The sequence below is a fragment of the Barbus barbus genome (assembly GCF_936440315.1).
Source record: "Barbus barbus genome assembly, chromosome: 47".
Taxonomy (NCBI): domain Eukaryota; kingdom Metazoa; phylum Chordata; class Actinopteri; order Cypriniformes; family Cyprinidae; genus Barbus; species Barbus barbus.
This window is the reverse complement of record NC_136725.1, coordinates 17866006-17883972: the sequence shown is the minus strand read 5'-3', so window position 1 is coordinate 17883972 and position 17967 is coordinate 17866006. Positions and strand designations below refer to the sequence as shown.

Sequence of the window (17967 nt, the reverse complement as noted above, 5' to 3'; positions counted from 1 at the left end):
TTGTCACTATATAGTTCTAATGAAACAAATGATGACACAAATCACATTTAAAGTGATTAATGAAGAATTTAAAAGTTAAATTGTATAATAAAAAAACTGTCAGGTCCACTCGCAGATCCGATCCTGCTTGTAACATTAAACAGTTATTTACTATCACTTTTAAAACGGGTAAATAATGTCACAGTGTTTATATTTAGAGGAAGGTAGTTCTCTAAAGTGTCTATAGGATAGCCGCACTCGCTCCAGTCCTGCAGGTGGCGACCGTGAACTACTGAGCGCATAGACAGCACGAGTCGAAGTGCACGCGGACAAAGCGGACGTGCGCGTGCACCACTTCCTTTCTCTTCCGCAGCTCGCGACACCTCAGCATGGTGAGTGCTCGAGCGACTCCCTGATGTTAGAAAATAGCACTTTTACCCACTTCTCACGTGTAATAGCCGTATTATAACAACACTGTCATACTTATTAAAGCATGATGAATAACATAATGTGGCTTTATTGGGCCATTTCAGCGTTTGTGTGTGATTATTTTGTATGAAGTGTTGCCGCATCGTGCGCGAGGCCTGAACACACGCGCACCTCATTACCACACAGTGCTTTTTTTTTTAAAACGCCAACCGTGTAATTATTAAAATGCGCTTTTATTTATGTATGTGATTGAAATGAGTTTTCTTTGACTGTCTAGCCGCCCAAGGATTCGAAGCAGAAGAAAGATGCGGGCAAGTCCAAAAAGGACAAGGATCCTGTTAACAAATCCGGAGGCAAAGCAAAGAAGAAGGTAAATACTACAGTTAAAAGTATTTTACATATTTTAAGATACCTGTCAGTCCTTTTTAAGTCATTAACTGCGACTTCATGCTGTAATTGCATGCATGGATTGTAATTTTCCTGTATTTGGTCTTGAGTAGAAGTGGTCCAAAGGAAAGGTGAGGGACAAGCTGAACAACCTGGTCCTCTTTGACAAGGCCACTTATGACAAGCTGTACAAAGAAGTTCCCAACTACAAGCTCATCACACCTGCTGTGGTCTCTGAGAGGCTGAAGATCAGGGGCTCGCTGGCCAGGGCTGCCCTGCAGGAGCTGCTCAGCAAAGGTGATCATCTGATGCTCTAACAGTGAATGTGATTGATTCACAAACTGTTTGTGTACATCTCATATGGCAGGGCTTTTTGTCAGCCAAACCCCTTATACAGAAATTATTACTTAAAGTGTTCCCTGATTTTTTTTTCAGTTAACGCATTCAGAGATGTCTCTAGCTTTATTTTGAATCCATGATGGAGTGATATTTTGTTTATCGTTGTCAGGTCTGATCAAGCTGGTGTCCAAGCACAGAGCTCAGTTGATCTACACCAGAAACACCAAGGGCACAGATGAGGTAGCTCCAGAGAAGGAGGCATAACATGGTGATTATCAACTCATAACAGCTCATTTTCATATTTGATGTCTTGTGTCAGCTAATGTTGTTTCGTCTACTGCTCTCCTGTATTGAATGTTTATTCATCTCTTTTTCAGATCCCACCTTGGCTTGAGTTATGGTCTTTTGTATAGGTAAATAAACAACCACAAAAGGAAACTTGTGTCTGTGCATTTCTTCAAAGTCAATATGTACCTATGTTGTATTCATATAATTTTGAGAATGTATATTGTGGTTTGACAGCAGGTTGAAATTTTTAGAAACCAAGCTTCATTTCTCCCAATTAATACATATACCAGTTTATAATCTTAAATTGCTTTTCTGTGAGCTTTTAAAAGCTAAAATTAAAATGGTAATGTTAGAAAAGCAGGCCATTTCCAAATTGTATAATGATAGATATTTTTGCCAAAATTTAAACATCTTTCATCTGTATGGTTGTGTAATTTTGTTTGTAATTAAATGCAAATAAGAGGGGCGGTATGTATTAAAATAAGATTATCTTTATCAATAAGATAAACCTCTTCAAATCAGCACCTACTATCAGTGAAGTTCAGTGTGCTGAAGCTGTTGTTTTTGGCACAATGTACTAAATGTGAAACTGAGGCACAATACACAGAAGTAACAAATATTTTCATGTTGCCTCTTCACGTTTTAATTAGGCTTAAAGGCAGCAAGACATTAGGAAAGAGTGAGGTTATACCCAGTGTATGAGACCAAACAAATAAGGATCTTTCGTTTCCTCTAAGCTGGGGATTTGACATTTGCATCAAGGTCAAACACTAGTGCATCAACAAAGTCTTCAATGGTAGGGGTTTTCTGTAGCATTCCTGAGGATCAAAAATAAGAATCTGTGCATATTTACTCTTAAGATTGACAGTTGTTGAGGTATTACAGAAAATGTAATTACAAGTGTTTTTACCTTGGACCATCAGCATAGGTTCTTTACTGCCCCCATGAGCGAGCATCTCTCTGCGATAGCGCTCTCCCATCACTCTGCAAATGACAGTCTCCTCTTTAATTAGACCAGACATGCAGTACAACTACAGATATTTTATGATTTGAAAGTGAACAGTCACTATAAAATAGAAAATATTTAACATGTAAATAATAAAAAAACAATTTCCAGTCACCATGAGTACCATTATCTGTGCACTCAGCATCCATGGCAAAAAAGCAAAACATATGCATGACAAAGCTGTCCTACATGGCCAGGAGCTGGAGTTGAAAACTCCACACTGACCTGCTAAAGGGATCCTGTAGAAAGCACTGCCTCCACACCATCGAGGCAACAGCCCTGGACATGAGGTAGGAGTAATATTTAGCACCATAGCCGACCAGGTGACTAAATCTCAGCTGCCAAGCCTACAGCATTGGAGAATATATAAGATAAATATTTTACTTTTAACATTGTGTCAAAAAACATTTAAAAAAATGTAATTAAACATTGCACAGAATCTGAAATGTATCTGTGACGTTGCCACTCACTGTGTCATTAACATAAGCTAACCCGTAAAATTTCTCCTGCATTTCTCTGAGGATGTCAGTGGTTGATCTGTATTGTGGTTTTCCATGATAAACCTGGTCCAAAGCTGCATAGAAAATCTGTCCAGAGAAGCGTTGCACAAAAAACAAACAATCACTAGTAGACTTAATATATAAAGCCTACTGCATAATTTTTGTTACGTACATTTTAAGGCCTCTAAATTATCAACATATTCAAAACTTTGCTGAAAAACCTGATGTATGCAAAAACCTACCACATCTACTACATGCTGCCTTTTGCCTGATTGATAGTTCATACTTGATTAGTAAAAGGCCTTTTAGTATAATTTACAGGTCATGCTCATGAGTCTTTTTGCTTTCAATTCTTTACTGAATCTTATAAATTTTATATTGCTAGTAATATTTTAAGATGAACAGCAACTTGGGTATAAATTACAACTTCGGTATATATGATTATCCATAAACCATTTTTTCCTTCAGAAAATCGTGTTTAAATATATCAAATAAGAGAAATTTGTTCAACTCAAACATCACTGTATTGCATTGCATTATATGTTTTGTTCCACACAATAAAAATCTGCTTATCTTTGATCATGAACTAAGCTTTTAAATTTACTAAGACACATTATTGGAAAATATTTAGTGATAATGATATTTATATGCAATTTATGCAAGTAGCCTGCTATTATAAAATCTCACTGATTTACATTACAAGAAATCAGAATTTCATATTTGTTTTTGGGCATATAAATATTAGCAACTGCACCAAATTGCATGTTTCTGCTCTGAGCTTGCAAATTAAATGTAGATGTTTTTTTTTTTAGTCATAAAAGCCTGATGTATCTACTAGTGCTGTCAAATGACTAATCGCCATTAATTGCATCCAAAATAAAAAAATTTGTTTATATAATATATGTATGTGTACTGTGTATATTTATTATGTATATATAAATACACACACATGCATGTATATATTTCAGAGAAATGTGTTATTTTTATATATTAAATGTATTTATAATATAAATTATATGAATATAAATACAGTCATGTAAATATTTTCTAAATATATATACTGTATGTGTGTGTGTTTATATATACATAATAAATATAAACAGAACACACACATATATTATGCAAACAAAAACTTTTATTTTGGATGCGATTAATGGCGATTAATCGTTTAACAGCACTAGTATCTACTCAACTATAGTTTGCATCCCACAATTACTCCTGACTCATTAAAGCTGACTTCATATCAGCACTATAGTTCTCCATCACAGTGACGTGTGTTTTAGTACCTGTAGCTGAGTGTCAGCAGCACTACAAACCCTCTTAGACTCACATAAACGGGACACTAGGCTCTCTGGAAGAGGCTAGAGATAACAAAAGACAGCTGTTACATCAACATGCAGTTCTTCTAATGGTGTTTCAGATACATAGACGATGATCTCTAAAGCAGGTATGTGCACAAACCCACCTCTCCAGTCTGATAATGTCTTGCAAACTGGCTCACAACTCGATAATCTGAGGCAAAATACTCCATTAGAATAGAAGGGACTTCAGCAAAGTCTGTGGAGCACCTGGTTCCTGTATAGATATAAGATATTCAAGATTTTTTATTCGTCACATACACAATTATACAGAGTATAACCAGCAGTAAAATGTAAGTGTATGTAAGATATCAAATTCATTTTATGAATTTAAATAACCCTGAATATTAAGTTAACTCTGACCTGTGACATGCTGATAGCGTGTCCTGCCTAACATGGAGTGCATGGCATGTCCCATCTCATGGAAGAGGTTCTCCACCATAGAGGGGGTAAGCAGAGATGGGGTTTTGCCGCTGGGTGGAGGTAAACTCAGCATCAGCACTACAACAGGCAGCTGGTAAATGCCATCTTCCCTCAGCCGCCCACCGCGGATGGTGAAGTGACAGTCCTATATATATCAGATATATTTTTTTCATTTTTCCAAATAAACATTTACAACTATACATGTACACACACTACCCTCCAAAGTTTGAAAGAAGTATCTTAAATATGGACGCCCATTTCAGATATATAATTTTTTTTTTTAAATGACTTTTTATCTCACAATTTAGATTTTATGTCTTGTAATTCCAATAAAAAAGTCAGAATGGTGAGATATACACTCAGAATTAAAGTTATAAACTTGCAACTCAGAGGACAAAAAGAGAACTGTCACATAAAAAGTCGCAATTACCTTTTTATTTTTTATTCTTGGCATGAAAAAAACAGATGTTAAAATTGGAGTTTATGAGTTCTGAGTTAAATTGTGACTTTTTAATATCTGCAAGTTTATGTCTCTTATGTCAATTATTTCAATTTATGTCAATTCTGCAATTTTTTCCTCAGAATTGCAAGTTGTAAAGTTTGAATTGCAAGAAAAAGTAGTCAGAATTAAGATAAAAAGTCATAATTTCCTTTTTTATTCCGTCGCAGGAACAGGCTTCCATACTTATAAATGTATACAGTAAAACAGTAATATTGTCAAATATTATTACAATTTAAAATAACCATTTCCTATTGTAATATATTTTACAATGTAATTTATTCCTGTGATGCACAGCTGAATTTTCAGTGTCACATGATCCTTCAGAAATCTTTCGAATATGCTAATTTGCCACTCAAAAAATGTTTCTTGTTATTATATCACTGTTGATTACAGTTGTTTCTTAATATTTTTTGTGGAAACTGTGATAGAAAGGTCAAAAGAACAACATTTATTTCAATTAGAAATGTCTTTACTGTCACTTTTAATAAATTTCATGCATCTTTACTGAATACAACTATTAATTTCTGTCCCCAAACTTCTGAATGGCATTTGTCATATATGTGTGTTTATGTTCATTTAATTTCACCAATATTATGTATATCCAATTTAATTATATATCTGCATTGTACAGAATCAGTCAAGAGCAGACAGCTGTACCTGGTGAGGTTTATCAAGTCTGCGGAAGAAATCACAGTAGATATATCCCAGCAGTCCCTCTGTTTCATGGACCACAGCCTGTTGGCAGCACAAGAACCAGTAAATACAGCTGCCCATCTGCATTAATACATCTGTGAGTGATCGATAGACAGTTGATCTTGAAAACTGAGCAAACAAAGATGGAGGAGACAATCTCACAAGCTTTCGAACATCTTCGCTCCACAGTTCGCCCATCTTCGGCTGCTCCGCTTGAAAAGAAACGCCCAGAAGCTGCATGAAGAGACGGTTGAGTCCCTCCATACAAGCACCCAAAGAGAAGTACGGGCTGTAGACGCTGGGATCAATGTTAAACCTACAAGTACATGAATGTGTATGAGGATAAACAGGAAGTAGATGACATATCCAGAGGGATGTATACATGAAATCGCCTTACTTTTCCGTTCGTATGGCACAGCTGAGGTACGCATGATCCCACGCCATCACTTCCTGACATGCGAAAAACAATATTTAGGAAATCTGTCTGCATTTGTGATGCAAACGAAAAAAGAAAGAAAGCAGAATTCACAAAACAAATCCAGTGCACAAACATTTACAGGATTTATTGAATGTGTTTTCTTCTTCATTTCTTTCATCATCTTGAAGTCTCTTGATGTTCTGTATAATGACAAACAGAGTAAACTTTACAACACATCAAATATTCCTATTCAAAAACAGCAGTTAGTGCAAAACATACCTGTCAGAGAGCTTTTCTGTTAGCAGCTTCAAAAACTTCATCACAGTCTCTGTAAAGCAAACAAATTTGTTTGTTTCAGCTCCATTTGCAGCTAAAAGAGGACTGTAGCCAGCAAGTGATGCTCTGATTATTTTTACCTGGGGTTTTAGCCATCGTTCCTTTCAAAGCCCTGTGTGCAAACGACTCATAGCCCACTAATGTTGCCAGCTCATGTCTACAAGCCAAAAGCTCATCCAGACAAAGCAAGAGACTAGCATTGGGGTACAGAAAGATTTTATACGCAGCTTCCCGCACCTACCAGAGGAAAAAAAAAAAAAAAACGCTTACGGAACATGCAAACGAAAGCAAACCTTGCCATCTAGCTTGCATAAACAGCCAATAGCATGTCATAATGGATTTATGTGCACCTTTAATCTCAAGCAACAAACAGGGAGATGGTAACTACGTAAACAGAATAATACGATCACACGCACCAGCTCGTTTGGAGAGTCAGCATGCAACCCGGCGATCTGAATGCGGTTCCCGTCTATGGAAAAGCAGTGGCGGATGTGTTCTGGTAGAACTTGTTTATCTATGGCGTTTGGGAGCTGAGACCCGCTCAGAAACTCGTGGTAAAGATCCAGCAGCTTCACATTCAGAGCGACAGCCTTGCTCCTCTGAGATGATTCATAAAGAAATATAGGGCCGTATGATCACATTAAAAAGAGCTTGTATTTTGGGCTTTAAGGATTGTTCTCACCTTGGATTCATCCAGATGTATTCCACTGATCTCAAAATCAAACATGAAGAGCTCTGCCACTCTTCTAAATCAGCAACAGAACCACATGAGAGAAATTAATATGTTTAGTCAGCAAGGATGCATTCAATTGATCAAAAGTGACGGAAAAGACATTTATATAGTTTCAAAACTTTCTATTTTAAATAAATGCTGCTCTTTTGATCTTTCCATTCATCAAAGAATCGAAAAATATAGATCGCTGTTGTATATTAATTAGTGCCGTCAAATGATTAATCGCAAATTAAGTTTTTGTTTACATAATATATGCATGTGTGCTGTGTATATTTATTATGTATCTATAAATACACACACGTGCATGTATATATTTCAGAAAAATATGCTAAGTTTATATATTAAATATATTTATTTATAATATAAATTATATGAATATAAATGTAAATATTTTCTAAATATATACTGTATGTGTGTATATTTATATATACATAATAAATATACACACAACATACACATATTATGCAAACAAAAACTTTTATTTTGTATGCGATTAATCGTTTGACAGCACTAATAATATTAATGTATATTCAGCTGCACAGCTGTTTTCAACCTTGATAATAAGAAAAATGTTTCTTAAGCAGCAAATCAGCATACTAGAATGATTTCTGAAGGATCAAGTGACACTGAAGACTGCTGAATTTTAGCTCTAACATCACAGGTACAAATGACCTGATAAAATATTTTAAAACCGAAAACAGTTAGCCTATTTTAAACTGTAATAATATTTTACATTATTACTGCATTTTTGATCAAATAAATGCAGCCTTTGTGAGCGTAATTTCAAAAACATTGACAATTCTTACCGATTCCATATTTTTAATATCATACAAACACAGTTTTGAGTCCACAGTCGTTTCAGAAATACATCTTCTCTTGTTTAACTTTTAAATCATGTTTAAAATGATTTTTCAAAGTTCACCTGCCTTGTGTCTGAGTCCAGAGTGGCCAAAACAGCCTCGTTTTCCAGTAAATTCTTCAGGCTCTGACACAAATCGACATTTGTATTGAGTCTGTAATATACACAAACAAATAAAAATAAAACACAAATATTGTTTAGTAGAGCCAGAAAAACCAGATGACAGATACACACTTTTCCACAACAGTTCCGATTTCAACGCAGGTCCTTTCCGCTGCCTCCCGGAACGCAGCATCCGGATGAGCCACTTTGATGAAATCTGCCTGCAATGAAACACTTGTGAGATTTAACAGACCCCTAACAAAAATCACAGTTTATGCTACGCCAACACAATTATGTTTACCAGGTCTGCAACTCTGCATAAACTGTCAGACAGCTGATCAAATGTTTCCACAGTGACGGCACCAGGAGGATGTGTGCAAGCCTTGTGGACCAGAAACTCTGCTTCCCTGAGAGCCTGATGCTGAGCCATCTGGAAACCAGCAGGACCGCTGAGCTCTGATACTCCAAACAGACCCTGAGAACAGAGGAAACACACTAATTTTACACAGAAAACAAGGTCAATGCAACTGTAGTCATTTGTATGGAAGCCTGTTTCTGCCAAGGAGTAAAAAAAATAAAATAAAAAAGGTAATTGAGACTTTTTTTCACAATTCTGAGCTTATATTTCACAATTTGGGGATATAAACTGGAAATTCTGAGAAAAAAAGTCAGATCTCAGAGATACAAATTCGATTTTTTTTCACAATTCAGACTTTACATCTCGCAATTCTGACTTTATTTCTTGTAATTCTGAATTTACCTTTCCCAATTCTGAGTTTTTTGTCAGAATTATGACTTTATCTCACTATTTTTTTTTCTGCCACCAATTAAAAAATAAAAAGGTAATTGTCACTTTTAATCTCAGAAATCTGACTTGTGAGTTTATGTATCCCAATTGCGAGTTGATAATTTGCCATTCTGAGTTTATATCTCAAAAAAGAAAAAGAAAAAGAAAAAAAAGGCTAAATCAGAATTCCAAGATATCAACTCAGAATTGTGAGATAAAAAGCCGCAATCACCTTTTTTTTTTTTACAAAGTAATAACATTTTTTACAAATACATTACAAAATTATATATTATATAATATATCATAATACATTGTACACAGTAAATTAAAATATACACCATTTTATAAAATATACAAAATTACATAAACTGAAAATACTTTATAAAAACATATTTTATTAAAAATAAATATAAAAAATATAAAAAAATAAAAACTGTATAAATGCTTTATTAAAAAACAACAACAATCACTTATAGACAGATACGTTAGTCTAAATTATTTTACTGTTAAAGCACATGTATATATCATAGTCTCACCACATTTTTCTGTAAATGTTCAAATCGTCGGTGCTGAGCATTGAAGGCTGCTCCGACAGCAGACCATGTGTTGACGCTGCGTCTGTAGAGCGCGTGCGAGCGCTGCAGCAAGAGCCGCGAGCCGCGCATCACTGAAGACCATCACACACAACACTATTTAACATTACAGCATAAGCTCCTGAGTACACGCATTGTGAAACAACCAGGCCGGCTCTTTCAAAGTATTATGCAAACATAAGTAATTAGCCTAACTAAAGTTTCCCAGCTTGTAAATCTGCGGAGATCAGCTGTGGTTTGGGATTTCACCTCTCTCGTGAAAAAAACCCAGGCAGTTAGGTTTCACTTCAGCACTTTCTATAATCAACAAAGAACACGTCAAATCTTTAGTTAAGGAAATATAATCCATAAACCTTTGTTATATTTATATATTTCAGAAATGTATTATGTTATGTTTAACAATGCTATGGTTAATTCGGGTTTGTTTTTTCACACACTGACGAAACTGCGCGGACGGTGGGAAAATGAATTGTGACGTCAAGCTCAGAGTAAATAAATCCATCCAAAGCAGCAAACAAAGGTCGCCATGCCCTTGTTCTCACTGGGGAAAATGTTTCACACGAAGATTAAGCTTTAATGTCTGGTTTACTCAATTATGTCTGGAATTGATGTTGGTTCAAAATCTGAATATGAAGTGATCACATGCACTGGTCAAATAACACTGAATGAAATACCTGTTTGTTTGTGAAAACTCTGATCAACCAAATAAAGCATTCACTTTTTATGCTCTTCAGCTGTTCTGACAAATGCCTTGAGCAAAATCAAACAAGGGCAACAAGTTCCCTCATTACTTCATGTTTTACGCAAGTCTTGTGGATCAGATAGGTTTGTTTTTCATCTCTTTGACAAATCTTCATAAGGGAATCTAGCCAACAGCATTAACTTTACAAACCAACATTAGAAATAGCAGGAATGTGGCACTAAACACAAAGCTCAGACACTCCCTTGCCTTAAGCTGAAGTGTGAATATAAACAAAAACTCTTCTGACAGGCGTTTTCTAGGTCATCAGTCAGAGAAAGTGGGGGCTGGGGTTAAGATCACATATGGTGGGCAACTGCTTATCCATTTATCTTATTAGGCAGTTTCTGTTTTCCTGTGAGAACAGAGTGACTGTTGATGTCACTTCCTGTGCCAACAGGTGCTGTTTATGAACGTGGATCCATCTGCCACTCATCTGATTTGGTCATTTAAGATTCTCACATCAGTACAAGACTGTTTTTGAGTAATAATATGTAAATGAGTTTGTACATGTGCATATTCATCTGTCATATTAAATGAATAAAGTGTAAGAAATAGACCAGTCATAGATATAAGCTTTCTGCCACTGCATTTATATCCTTACACATTTTACCAAAGACTTTCATTTGATAAAACTAAATAATAATAAAAACTAGTAATAATAAAAGTACTGACAGACGCATCAAAATACAACCTGAAATGTTCTTGAAAGGAACTGACGAGAAGATCTTCCTGTAGGCCTACTTGTCGAATAATTACTCACCATACCAAAGAAATGAAATTTTAGCTATAAAAGGAATTTTGACATAAAATAATACTTTTGAAGAGTTCATAGGCTACATACAGCTGAATAAACGTTTTACCTGAAACTACTGTACCTAATTTCTAGACATTTAGTCATGAAAAAAGTAGAAATAAGTGAAAATTATGCACAAACATCAAAATAGAGACTATAAGTTCCTATATTTGAGCATGTACCATGGTAATACCAGTATAATTTTAATATCAATGAGATACTATTGTAGTTTTATAAATATTTATATATTTTCTGTTCTGATTTCTCTCATTTGATTTTAAAGTTGTAGTAATGTGTCTGTGTATACTTAAAGAACTTTTTAGGACATCAAGAATTATAATTTTTTTTAAGTAACAACTTTATGGTTTTAGTTGACTGTAATAACCCTAAGTAATACATAATCACCCAGTTTATTTAATATATCAATCTTTTAAAACATTGCAAGTATAACTAAACCTACAGTAATGAATGTAACTTCAAAATCAAAGGAGAACAGGGCATCACAACTGATTTTTTATTGGCTTGATTTATCGAACCATAACACAGAGATACATCTATAAACAATGATCAAAAGAAACTGTACATTTATACTTGTTATCTAAGTCCCACAAAAATAATGCTACTGCTGCTTAGAACGCTTTACAACTAAAGAGATTTTACACGTAATGACTCGTTTGTCTCGAATTTTCCATTTGGATATTAAAGAATCGCTGGCTTTGCAGAGATATTCATCCCACGTCTGCAATCGGTACCATAACACAAACTGAACTTAAAGCCCCCAAAATCTTCTTCACAGCAGTTTTACAAATTTATTGCGGTACTATCACAGAAGAGACCAAATCAATACACACGAAGCACAGGCCTGACATGAACTCCAGTACTAGAGAATATGTTTATTTAGCAGAAATGATTATGGAGAACTGCAGTTAACATATGGAACACAGCTTACAAACGTTCTACAAGTAATCTTTCACCTTATAAACAATAAACAATGAGTTATTTGCCCACCCCTCCCTCCCCAAACACACATTACAGGTTACACACACACACAAAAAAAAATCCCTCATAGAGCCAATGGAATGTTAGTCATTCGGACAAGCTCAATAAGATGTCCAGCTGTCTGTGTAAACGACATACCCACAACCTTCCCCTCTACCTCACACTTTGAAAGCGAGAGCAGAGAGGGGGGAAAAAAAACACCTGTCGACATTTACGATGACGGTAGTTTTTTCTGCCCAATGTAAAAATGCTGGATATGATGAGATCACTTTCAAAATGTTTCTTTTCTTCCATAAAAAACGTGTCTCTACAATCAAACTACTAAAAAACCTGCCTTTAGAAAATAGTAGATAAAAATATTCCCCTGAATTGTACAAGAAAAGAGGTACAGGGAGTGCTGGTAAAAGCAAAGTTATTCCCCGTCTTCTCCCTTGTCGGCGTCTTCCGTTGCCGATGCCTGAAAAAACATCATCATTGGCGTTAGATTACATATAAAGACCACAAATCATTTTAGGGTGTTATATGTAAGATCTGCCAGTATATGACTTTGTTACCTCTTCGTCAGCTTTTGTTTCTCCGTTTTCTGCGGGCACCTCCTCTTTCTTCTCCTCCTCCTTGGGCTCCTTGGGTTCCTTTGTTTTCTTAGGTTTGGCAACCGCCTTCTGCAATGTGGTACATTTTTTTTTAATATCGTTTCTAAGTTATAATTTAATCTAGGTTTTTCACATTCTTCTTATTTAAACAGTTTTGTTACCTTTGGCTTAGGCTCTGCCTTTGGGGGTGCAGGTTTCTAAAAATGAATAAGTTATAATACATCAATTAATAAATATCAATAATTGCCATATCTGTTGAATGAATGAGTACTGTATTTAAAAGCAGAACATGAATACTCACGTTTACCAACCTCTCCGACCTTCTTTTAGGCTGCAAAGTAATAACAAGCTTAAAACGTACCTTATTTTGATGCAATCAATATTTATTGTATTATTAAACTTTATTTCTGTGCAATAAGGAGTGAGATCTGCTTACCTCAGTGACTTCAGCATCATTGTTCGCCTATGGGGGAAAAAGAAGAAAAAAAAGTATTATTCTCAAGTCCATCAGTGTAATTTATAACAGGTGCATCTTTACAACGCGAGTTGTATTTAGAAAATGGCAAAAATTATTAGCTAAAACAGTCTAGCTTATCAGGGAATTTAACAAATTTCATTTATCCTGATTCTGATTCCACCTTAATGATTCTTTTAGTACATTTGACATATTTTGAGGGGAAAAAATAATATTTCTTCAAATGAGATAATTTCATGTTTTAACAGAGCAGAAATCAACTTAATACAACTGCTGAAGATGTTTAAAGAGTTTTTAATGACTTTTCATAGTTTTAGAGGCCAGTCAATAATTGGTTAAAATACCAAAACAAACAAAACACGTGGTACCAAATCTCCTTCATTGATTTATTTGAATAAAACAATACTTAATAAAAATCCTGTCGTAATGTGAATAAAGCCACTTTGGCATGAATAACCAGTCAGTAACTTCCTACAATAATTTAAATGAGCTATAAGTACAACATAACGCAGAAACAGTTGATTGCTTTCCAGTCGGACATGACCAAAGTAATAATAACATGTAGTTTTCATCAACTGCGAATTTAGTAACCGCTGTAACGGATTTATTAGAAAGGGGCTAATCAAAACCATTCCTTGGGGAACAGGAATAATCGAGCTGTATATTATTGATTCACTTAAAAAGATCCGGTTCATTCGAGTCATTTGTTCGAGAACCGGAGTACACAGGTCGCCACGCATGGTTTCGAATCATTAAAAAGAATCGGTTCACTTGAGTCATTCGTTTGGGAATGAGCCTACCCGGGTAGTGCAGTAAAGAATCGGATCATGAGTCATTCGCTCGGGGTTAGGACATAGTAGCTCTACGTTTCATACTATGTGTGGATTATTTCTTAAAGTAACGACTCCCAAACATACAGCCAGCAATTCATCAGTTTATGTCCTGCCTTCGTTCCCCAATACTGTGCAGCTCGGTCCGTTTTTATTGCACTCTTGCGCGCACCGCCCCCTTCATGCACACCGACTCGTTCAATGCTGATTAATGATTTGCTCTCGCCCCACCGACCCCGCTCCATGACATTCCCGCCATTCGCTTTCAAACACAACATCCCGAGGTGCACAGCCGAGAGGGGAAAAAAACACTACAGAATATACCAGAATAATAGGAAACACCAAACAGTGGCGCTATGATGTGCAAGAATACCGCCATTGCATAATCTGGCACTTGCACGATCAAATATATCGAGACGCAATCGTGCACTAAAGCCCTAATGCACGAATTAAATCCCTAAAGCACGACGATGAGCTGCAGGATAAAATATTGCGCCGTCTGTCGCTGTGTTTTCAGATCCACAGCGAGTTTAAATCATCGGGTTGTAAGGGCAGCCATGACACTAAAAACCCCGAGACTATACAAAGGCATTTACGTGCAATTATAGCAAACCCTACTAAAATAAAAACTGCGTGTGATAGATAGATAAATACATAAATATTCCATGCAACAATTTGATTTTACGTCCTGCGCCCGACAGCCTTTAGGTTGCGCGACTGTATAAACTGCACATAAACGAAAACTAATATCGTTACACCCCCTTTGTCTGATGCATGTCGACAGAGACTTCATCTATTTGTAAACAAAAACACGACACATATATATGCACAAATTATATTCCACATCCGCTCATGCATGAGAATTAATCTGGGGTTTAGTTAACTCCGATGGAGAAAAAAAATCTCAGTCGCGCGCTCTCAAATCAAAACACGCGTTTATTAAAACAACGCAAGTATGCAAACACAAAAATGTACGAATACTCCTGCAACTGGATGAAAATAAGCACATTTGCATGCAAAGTGCACTATTGCACATGCACTATTCTTTAAATTCCTCTTTTGCTTTATTTTTATACAGCATGTTCTATTAAAGATGGTGCCTCGAGAAATTAGGAAACCAATGCGCTACTTACTTTGCTCCTTTTAGGCATGGCTGTGGGTTTGTACAACGCGCAAAAATCAAAGCGGTTTAAAATGCAAGATGCACGGTTTTAACGCTGAAAAACAGTCGACACTGTGTGTTGAGCTCGCCTAAAGATTCACACAGTATAGGAAGACGTTAACGCTCGTCCGAAACAAAAACCTGATCAAACCGGATTGGATTCTCCTCCTCCTCCTCCTTCTTCCCTATTCAATTCATCACAGGCCGACCTGAGCGAATTTTCGATTCCCACTATGACGAAGCCGCTTCTCATGAATAATAATTAGATATTGATGACGTTACTTGAGCGCCCAGTCACCTACCTTGATTAATATTAATGAGCCATGCCATATCGATTGTAGAACCCGTTCATTGGCCAGCAGACTAGCGTTCCCTTGCCAACGACTGCCTGTAAGCCAATCAGAGTGAACGCAATTTTGCTCATTTAATATTCATAAGCCACGTTTTCACCATAGTAGGATTATCAAATCCGTCTCTCCGCCTCCTGCTCCGGTGATTGGCTGCGGAGACTCACTGCACATTTTCAAATCATAGCAAGATACCCGTGTGGACACTTTTGCATGCCAATCAGTTGGATTATTATTTGTTTTTACAATGATTTAGAGCTAGTGAAGGGAGATTTTGTTGGTTCTGTTGTCGATTTAAAATGTTAGGAAATCCAAAGTCAAATTCCCATCTTTAATTTCCATGCGATTACATCATAAATATTGCGCAATCGGAGGCTTTTCAGTTTTTTTGTTGTTTTTTTCCCCCTATGGTTTCCAGATGTGAGCGAGTTATTTTAGGAGCCGGATTTGAAACGGAGCTGCTGGGCTTTTAAAGCCCCCCGTGCGCGTGCAAAGGTTTTGCAGGAGAAAATGGCGACTGTGCACAGAAAACATTTCACTTGTGTCTCATCGACAGCGCAAAAATGGTGCAACATGAATGTAGTTACAGTTCTCCAGTGCATTTTTAAATAATTTGTTTATGTATTTTGTTTTTGCTTTCAGTGTGAAAATGATATAATATTAATAAGTGAAAAAAAAATCCATGTTATTTAAAAAACTAGCACTTGGATTTATAAATGTCACAGAACATCAGGTCAAAATAGTGCTTAAACACCAGGAAGGAAATAAAAGAACCAGAACATAGCATTTTGACAAATAATAAGGACAAAATAATAGTAATAATAATCATACATTCATAAGAAAAACCCGAAAAAGGTAGAAATAAGAGAATTCTAAAATAGTGATAAAAAAATCACTATGAAATAAATGGTAAAAAATATGTATATATATTTCTATAGTTAATGTTTAAAAAAAAGAATCAGAATTCTGAATCCTCCATTTGCTCTCATTTAAATATTTTGAAAGACTTCTGTGTAGATTTATTAAGTAGCATACTAATTACATATTAAGTAGTATGTTATATATTAAGTAGATACAACTTTTTCAAATGTAAATGACTATAATCTCCCCTTTTCTATGATTGAAACAAATTCATGTCACATTGAATATCACATGCAGATGTAGCAATGCACAGGACGTTTAAAAAAGTTTAAAAAACCAAAGGTTGTTCATGGTTCGTTGAAGCACACTGGATACGATATAATGTTTTTGAGTTTGCTATACGATTCTTTTGAGCTTTTAAAAGGCTTGGTGTCACACTACAGGTTCTTCTTGTGAAGATCTCCTGGTTTCTCTACAGCAACAGTACAGAAATAGTTATTTCTAAATAAATATAATATAAAAAGTGATTTGTGGACCTTAAAAAGTTCCCCAAAGGCATTAAACTCGTTTCAGTTATAAGTGGAATGTTTACGTCTCAGGTCCTCATTTCAAAGGCTCCTGTGGTTCCTGGTCCACATCATGCAAATCAGTCATGTCTTCAACTACACTGCTATCTCCTTATCCAGACCCTTGCGATTTACCAACCAGATCATCAACTCCAGTCCCCTCCCCCATGAAAATATTAAACCCCCTTCTATAGGCAGCTCTTTCAGGCGGGAAAGTCCTGCTCATGAAGTTCTCCCATGTCTGTATGTTCCTGCAGGACTGGGATGGGGGTGGGTGTAGTAGGTGTGGCTGCCGAGTTTCAGATACCAGGTCACATTTGAGGAATTTTGCCATCCTTAAGCTTCAGTTGAGACGGGAAGGAAAGGGGCACCGAAGTGATCTGTGCCGCACACAATTACAAAGCCACTAACTAAACATACATGTGAGAGTGATTGTGCATGTGTGATCACGTCACTGAGAAAACACACAACACAAGTGTACAATGAGGTCCTCATGAGCACCATCTGAATGTCCTCAGTGTTTGGTTTATTTCACATACTAAACACCGGCTACATACTGCAAATCTGTGCATTTGCTTACAAAGAATTCCAGAAGACTTCCAATGTTTCTAAAGACAATTAAACTATAGAATTTTAGTAGCTTATTATATGTGTACATAACTGAAAACACTGCATGATGTAGTTGTGCATTTGCAATGGCATTCTGAATGGATTTTTCTATGTGGTATCTAGAATGTTCTGGTTAGTTTCTAGGGTGTTGCTATGCATTTGCTAGATTGTGAGTGTTTTTAGTGTGTTGCTATGTGATTGTTGAGGTGTTCTGGTTACTTTCTAGGGTGTTGCTATGCATTTGCTAGAATGTGAATG

At 36.1% G+C, this 17967-nt stretch overlaps 3 protein-coding genes across 4 annotated transcripts; 1 reads left to right on the top strand and 2 right to left on the bottom strand.

Annotated features, from left to right (window-relative positions):
• Positions 1–339: 339 nt before the first annotated feature.
• LOC306866115 (small ribosomal subunit protein eS25) lies at positions 340–1572 on the top strand. The gene is made up of 5 exons (XM_079411139.1): positions 340–371; positions 686–778; positions 909–1092; positions 1304–1402; positions 1512–1572. The coding sequence occupies exons 1-4, from the start codon at positions 369–371 to the stop codon at positions 1396–1398; spliced, it is 375 nt and encodes a 124-aa protein (XP_079267265.1). The 5' UTR covers positions 340–368; the 3' UTR covers positions 1399–1402; positions 1512–1572.
• A 322-nt stretch (positions 1573–1894) lies between these two features.
• LOC306865478 (mitochondrial intermediate peptidase-like) lies at positions 1895–10011 on the bottom strand. 2 transcript variants are annotated; one of them, XM_079410088.1, is made up of 19 exons: positions 9676–10011; positions 8654–8827; positions 8485–8573; positions 8318–8404; positions 7341–7404; positions 7075–7257; positions 6739–6895; positions 6602–6650; positions 6462–6522; positions 6302–6354; positions 6067–6220; positions 5869–5946; positions 4650–4854; positions 4394–4503; positions 4215–4289; positions 2899–3015; positions 2654–2775; positions 2333–2406; positions 1895–2240 (listed from the first exon to the last, which is right to left on the bottom strand). In XM_079410088.1, exons 1-19 carry the CDS (start codon positions 9802–9804, stop codon positions 2155–2157), a joined length of 2067 nt encoding a protein of 688 aa, XP_079266214.1. In that variant the 5' UTR covers positions 9805–10011; the 3' UTR covers positions 1895–2154. The 2 variants fall into 2 exon arrangements, with proteins under 2 accessions (XP_079266214.1, XP_079266213.1); XM_079410087.1 differs by having other exon boundaries at positions 2046–2240; positions 6456–6522.
• Positions 10012–11750: 1739 nt separating this feature from the next.
• LOC306866214 (uncharacterized protein) lies at positions 11751–15570 on the bottom strand. The gene is made up of 6 exons (XM_079411308.1): positions 15298–15570; positions 13296–13322; positions 13161–13190; positions 13021–13056; positions 12821–12928; positions 11751–12723 (listed from the first exon to the last, which is right to left on the bottom strand). The coding sequence occupies exons 1-6, from the start codon at positions 15313–15315 to the stop codon at positions 12679–12681; spliced, it is 264 nt and encodes an 87-aa protein (XP_079267434.1). The 5' UTR covers positions 15316–15570; the 3' UTR covers positions 11751–12678.
• Between the last annotated feature and the right edge of the window lie 2397 nt (positions 15571–17967).

Coding starts and splice junctions, on each gene's coding strand:
- LOC306865478 (XM_079410087.1), bottom strand. CDS start 9,804: ATGCGCGGCTCGCGGCTCTTGCTGCAGCGCTCGCACGCGCTCTACAGA. Junction 7,258..7,340: donor TACATCTGGATGAATCCAAG/GTGAGAACAATC, acceptor GAATCATCTCAG/AGGAGCAAGGCTGTCGCTCT. Junction 5,947..6,066: donor GCGAAGATGTTCGAAAGCTT/GTGAGATTGTCT, acceptor TGCTGCCAACAG/GCTGTGGTCCATGAAACAGA.
- LOC306866115 (XM_079411139.1), top strand. Junction 779..908: donor GAGGCAAAGCAAAGAAGAAG/GTAAATACTACA, acceptor GGTCTTGAGTAG/AAGTGGTCCAAAGGAAAGGT. Junction 1,093..1,303: donor GCAGGAGCTGCTCAGCAAAG/GTGATCATCTGA, acceptor TATCGTTGTCAG/GTCTGATCAAGCTGGTGTCC.
- LOC306866214 (XM_079411308.1), bottom strand. Junction 13,057..13,160: donor GGTCGGAGAGGTTGGTAAAC/GTGAGTATTCAT, acceptor ATTCATTTTTAG/AAACCTGCACCCCCAAAGGC. Junction 12,724..12,820: donor AAACAAAAGCTGACGAAGAG/GTAACAAAGTCA, acceptor ATGTTTTTTCAG/GCATCGGCAACGGAAGACGC.